General features: G+C 49.5%; 1 protein-coding gene across 2 annotated transcripts in view; it reads right to left on the minus strand.

Annotated features, from left to right (window-relative positions):
• DOP1B (DOP1 leucine zipper like protein B) overlaps positions 1-10,383 on the minus strand; it is a 251,294-nt gene that overhangs the window by 170,535 nt on the left and 70,376 nt on the right. For both annotated transcript variants that reach the window (XM_075334991.1, XM_075334990.1), the window contains exons 11-12: positions 6,977-7,096; positions 6,718-6,817 (exon numbers count right to left, since the gene is read on the minus strand). In XM_075334991.1, coding sequence (XP_075191106.1) covers positions 6,718-6,817; positions 6,977-7,096 — 220 coding nt within the window. The remainder of the gene's footprint in view (positions 1-6,717; positions 6,818-6,976; positions 7,097-10,383) is intronic.

The following is a 10,383-nucleotide window of genomic DNA, read 5'->3' on the forward strand; positions in this document are numbered from 1 at the left end:
ACAGATTCCATTAAAAAATTAAAGAAAACAAATGAGCAAAATCCTACAGATTTTTCAGAAAACCTTTATGTTGAGCATTTTCTTTTTTTATTTCCACATGTGCAGCAGTATGAGAAAAAAAAAAAAAGCCATAAAATCACTTGTGTCTGTTTGGAGGCAACTCGCTTTGAATTTATATCCTTGTATAATGAAGTCACATACCAACAAGACTTGACATCCACTTTAAAGGGGATCGTCAAATGCCGGAAGTATGAAATTTATTTTCCTAGTGTAAATGCCGCTGTTCTCCTGATTCCGGCGTTGCTTTTCCTTTGTTCCTACTCCTCTCCATTCCTGAGATATAGCCCCCTCTTCTCTATATGTAAATCCAGTTTTGTCAGTTAAGTGGGCGTGGCCCTCACTTCTTTCCTGTGGCCGTCTTCATAATGACCACGCCCACTTGCTTATATAAAGGGAAGAGGAGGCCATATCTCAGGAACGGAGAGGCGCAGGAACAAAAGAGAAACATTGCCGTATTCAGGAGAACAGCGGCATTTACAACATATTAAAAAAAGTAGGATTTTTGTGTACTCACCGTAAAATCTCTTTCTCCGAGTCTTCATTGGGGGACACAGGACCATGGGTTATGCTGCTGTCACTAGGAGGCTGACACTAAGTAAACATAAAAAGTTAGCTCCTCCCTAGCAGTATACACCCCGAGCCGGAGGCGGGCTCAGTTCAGTTTGGTGCACAAGCAGTAGGAGGAGTACCAGAATCACCATACATAAAAACAAGTTGTAACTAAAACAATGCAGCCGTGCGAACAAGAGGTCTATGAACATAAGACCGCTGAAAATAGCAGGCAAATGCAATTAAACAACCAAAAAACCAAGCAGGGTGGGTGCTGTGTCCCCCAATGAAGACTCAGAGAAAGAGATTTTACGGTGAGTACACAAAAATCCTACTTTCTCTATCGTTTCATTGGGGGACACAGGACCATGGGACGTCCAAAAGCAGTCCCTGGGTGGGAATACCGAATACCACAGATAGGAAGAAACAACAACCTCCCTCGGCGGGCTTGTACTATAATTGAATGCTGTCACCCCATTACAGGTGTGCAACTGCTGCCTGCAAGACCTTTCTCCCAAAACTAGCATCTGCCGATGCTTGGGTGTGAACCTGGTAGAACCTAGTAAAGGTGTGCAGGCTAGACCAGGTGGCGGCCTTGCAGACCTGGTCGGCCGACGCCTGATGCCTAATCGCCCAAGAGGCTCCCACTGCACGGGTAGAGTGCGCCCTTACCCCCCGCGGCGGAGACTTGTCCCGAATCCGATAGGCCTCTGATATGGCGGAACGGATCCATCTGGCAATTGTGGCTTTGGATGCCAATTCACCCCTCTTGGGACCAGAAGGGAGGACAAACAGACCATCTGACTTACGGAACGGCGCGGTTCTGGAGACATAAATTCTAAGTGCACACACTAGGTCCAGGGTGTGCAAGGACCTCTCCAAGCTGTGAGAGGGGCAAGGACAGAAGGACGGAAGAACGATTTCTTCGTTAAGATGGAACGGGGAGACCACCTTTGGGAGAAAGGTGGGATCTGGCCGGAGAACCGCTTTGTCCTGGTCAAAAATCAAAAAGGGGGTACGACAAGAGAGAGCTGCCAGCTCTGACGTCCTGCGAATAGAAGTGATGGCAACGAGGAACACCACTTTCCAAGACAGGTGAGAAAGGGAAGAATCGCGCAAGGGCTCGAATGGGGGGCCCTGAAGCGACCCTAGGACTAGATTAAGGTCCCACGGCTCTAGAGGCCGATGGTACGGCGGGGCCAGGTGGGCCACTCCCTGGATGAAGGTCTTAACCTGTGGACGAGAGGCCAGTGGCTTCTGAAACAGAATTGACAACGCCGATACCTGGCCCTTTAGTGTTGCGAGCGAGAGACCCGCATCTAGGCCTGACTGCAAGAATGCCAATAGGGAAGGAAGGGAGAAGGCGAGAGGAGAAGAAATACTATGCTCTTCACACCACCTGAAGAAAACCTTCCACGTGCGGTAGTATATTCTTGATGAAGATGGCATCCTGGCCCTAATCATTGTCTGTATCACTCTTGAAGAAAAACCAGCCTTAGCTAGAACCCAGGATTCAATGGCCAGGCCGTCAAATTTAGGACCGGTGAGTTCTGATGGAAAAGAGGTCCCTTCTGCAGGAGATCTGGACGGTCTGGAAGACGCCACGGAGCGTCTGCGAGGAGCTGAGTGAGTTCCGCGAACCATGCTCGCCTGGACCAGTCCGGAGCCACTAGGATGACCGGTATTCCTTCTGCCTTGATCTTCTTGAGGACCCTCGGGATCAGAGGGAGCGGAGGGAAGATGTACGGGAGACTGAACTGGCTCCATGACAGGGTGAGGGCGTCGACTCCTAAAGCCAAGCAGTCGCGGCACCGCGCTACAAATTGCGGAACCTGACAGTTGAACCGGGAGGCCATTAGGTCCACATCCGGAACTCCCCATCTGTCGCAGATCTGGTTGAAGACTTCCCGGTTGAGGGACCATTCTCCGGAGGCGAGGCCTTCCCTGCTGAGGAAGTCCGCCGCCCAATTGTCCACGCCTGGGATGTGTACCGCTGAGATCAGGGAGTGATGACACTCGGCCCAGTGCAAAATCTTCTTGACTTCTCGCATCGCCCCGACACTTCTTGTGCCGCCTTGGTGGTTGATGTACGCCACTGCCGTCGCATTGTCCGACTGGATCCTGACCGGGCAACCCTGTACTAGGTGCCGAAACTGCTGCAAGGCTAGCCGGATGGCTCTTATCTCCAAAATGTTGATCTGGAGACAACTCTCCCGCGGTGTCCATCGGCCCTGCGCTGTGTGATGCCGAAACACTGCTCCCCAGCCCTGGAGACTGGCGTCGGTGGTCACTATCTTCCAGTGGAGCGGGAGGAAAGACCTTCCTGACGCGAGGTTGCGTTGACTGAGCCACCAACGGAGGGAGTGGCGGGTCTCCGGCGAAAGATGAAACCTGCGGTCCAGAGAAAAGGGAGATCTGTCCCACTTCTTCAGCAAGGCCAGCTGGAGGGGCCGGAGGTGGAACTGTGCAAAGGGTACCGCTTCCATCGCCGCCACCATACGACCGAGGACTCGCATGCCGAACCTGATGGAAACTTGGCGCTGACGCCGGAGAGCGCGGAGGCCTCGTTGCAGGGAGGACATCTTCTCCTGCGTGAGGAAAACTTGCCCTTGGGTGGTATCGAATACCATGCCTAAAAAGGTGATCCGACGGGCCGGGGTCAGAGAGGACTTCTTCAGATTGATCAGCCACCCTAACCGTGAAAGGGTGTCGATGGTGACCTGAACCCCAAGACGACACTCCTCGAAAGGAGAACCTTTTATCAACATATCGTCCAAGTACGGGATGACCATAACACCCCTGGAATGTAGGACGGACATGGCAGCCGCCATGATCTTCGTAAAGACCCTGGGGGCGGATGCGAGGCCGAAGGGAAGAGCCGTGAACTGGAAGTGATCTTCCGCTATCGCAAAGCGGAGGAACTGTTGGTGAGAGGTGGCTATCGGGACGTGAAGATAGGCGTCTTGAATATCCAGCGATGCCAGGAATTCGCCGACCTCCATGGACGCGATGACGGACCGGAGTGACTCCATTCGAAACGGCCGAGGCCTCACCGACCTGTTTAGAAGCTTTAGGTCGAGGACGGGACGAACAGAGCCGTCCTTCTTGGGGACCACGAAAAGGTTGGAATAGAACCCCTTGAAACGTTCTGCGGGAGGGCCTGGTACCACGACTCCGGCTCGGAGGAGGGAGTCCATGGAGTGAAAGAACGCGCGAGCCCGCGCGGGAGACTCGGGAGGGCGAGATAGGAAAAAACGTCTCGGTGGCTTTGCTTCGAATTCTATTTTGTAGCCTGATGTGATGATCTCTCTGACCCAGGCATCGGCGGTCAGGGGGATCCACACATGCTGGAAACGAGACAGACGCCCTCCCACGAGTCTGGCGCTGTTGCGCGCCGACCGCGAGTCACTTGGAGGAACGTCGGCGGTAACCGGAAGAGGATTTTGTGGACTGGCGGGGACGTGAACGCCAGGCGGGATTGGTCTTGAATGACGGGGTCCTCCTGTCTCTCGGAGGAGAGCGGCTTTTTCGCAGCTGGGGAGTGGAGTTGAAGCTGCGAAAGGGCCGGAAACGAGCGGTGGGGCGCCGATTCTGGAAGCGCTTGGGGCGCAATTGGGGGAGAGATGTACTCTTTCCTCCCGTTGCATCGGAGATCAACTGGTCCAGCTTATCTCCGAAGAGACGTTCCCCTAGGAAGGGCAGGGAAGTTAGTGACTTCTTAGAGGCCGCATCCGCGTTCCAGGACCGGAGCCAGAGGGCTCGACGGATGGCCACATTGTTGCTGGCGGCCTGGGCCGCGCAATTTGCAGACGCCAGGGCTGCATTGAGCAGGTACTCACCCGCGAGGGAAATCTGCGAGGCGATGGGAACCAGGTCCGGATTGGCAGGAATGGCGCGGAGACCGCAGCGTAGCGTGTCCGCCCAGGACATCAGAGCCTTCGCAACCCAAACCGAGGCAAAGGCTGGTGAGAGGGATGTGCCCGCTGCCTCGAAGGCGGAACGGGCCAACCTGTCAATAGTACGGTCCGTAGGGTCCTTGAGAGACGTACCGTTAGTGAGTGGAAGGACTGTGTGAGAAGACAGGCGGGAGATTGGGGGGTCGACCACAGGGGAGCCTGCCCAATCCTTTCGAAGACCCTCAGGAAAGGGATAATGCAAATCAATGGACTTACCGCTGGTAAATACCTTGTCCGGCTGTTGCCTGTGGCTGCGCAGTAACTCAGCGAATTCTGGATGTCCGCTGAATGCGCTCTGGGCCCGCTTCACCCGCTTAAACGAGACCTGGGTGCTCTGGGAGGAGACTGGGTCCACCTGTACCTTTAGGGTGTGGTTTACTGCTTCTATCAGGCTATTCACCATGCGCCGAATATCAGCCGCCTGCTCTGAGTCCAGCAGGGGTGCTGCATCGGAATCATCATCGGAGCAGTCAGAAGACTCCCTGGAGGACTGACGGTCTGGACCTGGGGATGAAGGTGAAACCTGGGAAGAGGCTGAAGACGAGACCTGGCGGGTCCACTTCTGAGCAGCAGAGGAGGTCCCTGCAACGGGGCTCACCTGCTCCTTTGAGGCGATTGCGTCGGGTCTGCGGGAATCTGGGCGAGCGACGGCAGCAGGCGCAGTGCTTGCGCGATGGTCCGAGAAGCCTCAGAGAGGGAATCTACGGACTGGGACAGGGACGCTAGCCAGTCGGGGGGGGGGGGCGGGACGCAGGGCCCTGCAGCATATGGCGCTGTGGCGTCTGCGGTATCAGAAGAGTCGGCCGCGGAGTCCTGCGGAGGCTGCGCGTCTGTAGAACAGACGGAGCATAGTGGGGCGTCCTGGCCCTGGGAAAATTTGGACTTGCAGGAGGAGCATGCAAAAAATAAGGCAAAGGGGGCCTGCTTGGGTTGGGTGGGCTTAGTCTTAGGCATGGTGAAAACAGGTACTCTCCCTGGTGGCTGCTAGGAAGGAGACAGGAGAGGGTTAACTCGTCCCTAAACTCAGAGAACGCTACCTAGTGAGGGCTACTCCTTAGGAGCAGAGCTTACCCAGGTCCTGTGTGCTGCCCACCAGTCCAGAAGAGGGAGTCCAGGAGTGAGCTGGCCAGAAGAGTCAGATCGCCGGCGCGCTGCAGCCTCAGGGGACCAGAGACAGGCTAAAATGGCGAGGGGACGCTGGAGGAGGCTGGGGGAGGAGCAGCATTCCGGCGCGAAAAACCGGAGGATCCACAGCCCCCACCATGTGCCAGGAGGCAGAGCAGTGGGGGGATACAGGGGGAGACGACCGGCGGCCAATAGCGTTGCAGCGGGGGCGTGGCTAGGACGCAGGAGCGACTAGGCCGAGACCGGGGGCTAAATTTATGGAGAGGGCCGGGGGAAAGTGCAGGAGAGGTCGGTCCTACCTGTAATCGGCGGCGCCGGCCCAGTGACGGATGCGTTGCAGGCAGGGCGCCCTGCCCCTGCCTGTGTACAGTGCTACTCGTCCAGGAAGACTCCGGGGGAGAGCGTGCTGAGGCAGGGTAGTGGACATCATGATGGGGGTAGCAGCCCCTTGCAGGAGAAGGCAGCGTGACAGGGCCCCATCTATTACACACGCTGCGGAGGTTCCATCCCTGCTGTACTCCCCTGTACGCCCTTTGGGGTGATACCGCAGGGCGAATCAGGGGTGCCCACAAAACAACCTGCCCACACGCGCACCCCCGGGAGTGGTACCACGGGGATGGACGGGGGAGAGGGCCCGAAGTCTCAAGCCCCTGCGACCCTGGGGAGTGGTACCCACAGGGCTGCGGAGGATGAGTGAAGCGAATACCTGCAGATAAAAAGACGACAGGTATGAGAGTGATGAGCGGCGCCGAAATAAAAGAAAAAAGCGCAAAAACATACATGGCTGAGGGGGGCCGAGACGGCCCACATCAGCCTCCTACGACACTAAGCTAAAAACTGATCTGAGCCCGCCTCCGGCTCAGGGGTGTATACTGCTAGGGAGGAGCTAACTTTTTATGTTTACTTAGTGTCAGCCTCCTAGTGACAGCAGCATAACCCATGGTCCTGTGTCCCCCAATGAAACGATAGAGAAATACATGTCATCTGTAAGTGACAGATCCCCTTTAAGATTTCTGAATGATCTTACCAGAGGAATGACATCAAGAAGAAACACCAGGAGAGTGCAGATCTCAGACACACAGGGAGCTCGTCCCACATACTTGGGGTCACTGGTATCCCCAATTTTTCTGCAAAAAAAACAAAACAAAAGGAGTTAATATATGTCTGGTTCCTGATAAAGCATCTTCCATGAACTGTGATTGAACAGCGGTCTCGGTCACTAAGGACATTGGCATGGGTGGAACTGCAGACTGTCGACAGACGGCATTCTCTAATGGTGCACAAACCTGAAGCTGTGCTCAAAGCACACAGTCATGTAATCCCACAAGAAGTCCGAGCTGAGAGACGTGATCAGGAGGTTGACAGTTTTCACGATTTCTGAGGCAGTTTTATTTTCTTTAATTGCACTGGGAAAAAAAAAAAACAGAAGACATTGGGGGGACAAGTATCAGAAATGGTGACTCTTAAAATGAATCTTTCATTCTTTTCTGATTGGTTGCTATGTCCTGTGTAATAGATTTCCTGCCAGTAGTTGTATGTCCATAATCTAATATATAAAGCTGTGTGTGTGTGTATATATATATATATATATATATACATTATATATATACACATTATATATATATATATATACATACATACACATATATATATATATATATATATATATACATATATATATACATATATATACATATATACATACATACAGTTAGGTCCAGAAATATTTGGACAGTGACACAATTTTCGCGAGTTGGGCTCTGCATGCCACCACATTGGATTTGAAATGAAACCTCTACAACAGAATTCAAGTGCAGAGTGTAACGTTTAATTTGAAGGTTTGAACAAAAATATCTGATAGAAATTGTAGGAATTGTCACATTTCTTTACAAACACTCAACATTTTAGGAGGTCAAAAGTAATTGGACAAATAAACCAAACCCAAACAAAATATTTTTATTTTCAATATTTTGTTGCGAATCCTTTGGAGGCAATCACTGCCTTAAGTCTGGCACCCATGGACATCACCAAACGCTGGGTTTCCTCCTTCTTAATGCTTTGCCAGGCCTTTACAGCCGCAGCCTTCAGGTCTTGCTTGTTTGTGGGTCTTTCCGTCTTAAGTCTGGATTTGAGCAAGTGAAATGCATGCTCAATTGGGTTAAGATCTGGTGATTGACTTGGCCATTGCAGAATGTTCCACTTTTTTGCACTCATGAACTCCTGGGTAGCTTTGGGTGTATGCTTGGGGTCATTGTCCATCTGTACTATGAAGCGCCGTCCGATCAACTTTGCAGCATTTGGCTGAATTTGGGCTGAAAGTATATCCCGGTACACTTCAGAATTCATCCGGCTACTCTTGTCTGCTGTTATGTCATCAATAAACACAAGTGACCCAGTGCCATTGAAAGCCATGCATGCCCATGCCATCACGTTGCCTCCACCATGTTTTACAGAGGATGTGGTGTGCCTTGGATCATGTGCCGTTCCCTTTCTTCTCCAAACTTTTTTCTTCCCATCATTCTGGTACAGGTTGATCTTTGTCTCATCTGTCCATAGAATACTTTTCCAGAACTGAGCTGGCTTCATGAGGTGTTTTTCAGCAAACTTAACTCTGGCCTGTCTATTTTTGGAATTGATGAATGGTTTGCATCTAGATGTGAACCCTTTGTATTTACTTTCATGGAGTCTTCTCTTTACTGTTGACTTAGAGACAGATACACCTACTTCACTGAGAGTGTTCTGGACTTCAGTTGATGTTGTGAACGGGTTCTTCTTCACCAAAGAAAGTATGCGGCGATCATCCACCACTGTTGTCATCCGTGGACGCCCAGGCCTTTTTGACTTCCCAAGCTCACCAGTCAATTCCTTTTTTCTCAGAATGTACCCGACTGTTGATTTTGCTACTCCAAGCATGTCTGCTATCTCTCTGATGGATTTTTTCTTTTTTTTCAGCCTCAGGATGTTCTGCTTCACCTCAATTGAGAATTCCTTAGACCGCATGTTGTCTGGTCACAGCAACAGCTTCCAAATGCAAAACCACACACCTGTAATCAACCCCAGACCTTTTAACTACTTCATTGATTACAGGTTAACGAGGGAGACGCCTTCAGAGTTAACTGCAGCCCTTAGAGTCCCTTGTCCAATTACTTTTGGTCCCTTGAAAAAGAGGAGGCTATGCATTACAGAGCTATGATTCCTAAACCCTTTCTCCGATTTGGATGTGAAAACTCTCATATTGCAGCTGGGAGTGTGCACTTTCAGCCCATATTATATATAGAATTGTATTTCTGAACATGTTTTTGTAAACAGCTAAAATAACAAAACTTGTGTCACTGTCCAAATATTTCTGGACCTAACTGTGTATATTATATATATATATATATATATATATATATATATATATATATATATATATATATATATATATATATATATATATATATATATATATATATATGTGTATGTGTGTGTGTGTGTGTGTGTGTCTGGGATTGGCATCTGCATCATCGCAGCTACAGCCACAAAATTTTGCACACTCACACGTCTGGCCCCCGAGAGTGTCATAGGCTATGTTGTGAGGCGAAATTTTAAACCCCGCGCGTTCTAATTTACCAATCAATGTTGCCCCTATCTACATAATGGGGAAATTCCAAATAATTCAAATGACCCAAATTCTCATGAAACAATAAATTCTTTATTATTTTATTAGACAAACACACACGAAAATTATAAAAAAGATCAAGGTCAATTATAATATATATAATAATATATATTATAATTGACCTTGATGTGGGCGGATTAGGGGTTGAATACTTTTGCAAGAGACCAACTTCACAAAAACATATGTACAAAAATTGTGTTCAAAAAAATTGTGTGTGATGAACCTGTGTGAATTTATCATGTACAATATTAAAAAAAAGAAAAATTAACACTTGTTGAACCCAGGATATTTTTATATCATTATCCATCTTTTTAATAATTTTCTTGTGTGTTTCTCTAATAAAATAATAAAGAATTTAATGTTTCATGAGAATTTGGGTCATTTGAATTATTTGGAATTTCTATATTTGATTTATATACATATACATACACACACATTTTATATATATATATATATATATATATATATATATATATATATATATATATATATATATATATATATGTATATATATATATATACACACACACACAGTTACACACACATACATATATATACATACATGTATACATACATATATCCATGTATATAGATATGTATGTACGTATATACACACCGTATTTTTCAGATTATAACACGCACTTTTCCTCTCAAAAATTTGGGTGGAAAATGAGGGGTGCATCTTAAAATCCGAATGTAGCTTACTGGGGGTGGAGAATGGACGCTCTGCTGGCTGAGGTGAGCGCTGTATGGAAGCAAGGCGTGCAGGGCTGTGCTGGCTGCGGCAGGTGGGATGCTCTGTCAGCGGTACGAGGCTGTGCTGGCTGTGGCGAGTGAGATGCTCTGTCGGCGGTGGGATCTTCAAATAATGCCGCCAGGAGTTGGCACTTGTGCTGATGGAGCCCTTGGATTGTCATTAAGCCGAGAGTCAATCTGTGCAGCACAGCCGGCCACACTTCAGCCAGCATTGCCCTACTCCAGCACCCTTCTGCCTCCGGTGACCCCTGCTCTACCACTGCTGTGCCCCCCCCC

The sequence above is a fragment of the Anomaloglossus baeobatrachus genome, chromosome 2 (assembly GCF_048569485.1).
Source record: "Anomaloglossus baeobatrachus isolate aAnoBae1 chromosome 2, aAnoBae1.hap1, whole genome shotgun sequence".
Classification (NCBI taxonomy): Eukaryota; Metazoa; Chordata; class Amphibia; order Anura; family Aromobatidae; genus Anomaloglossus; species Anomaloglossus baeobatrachus.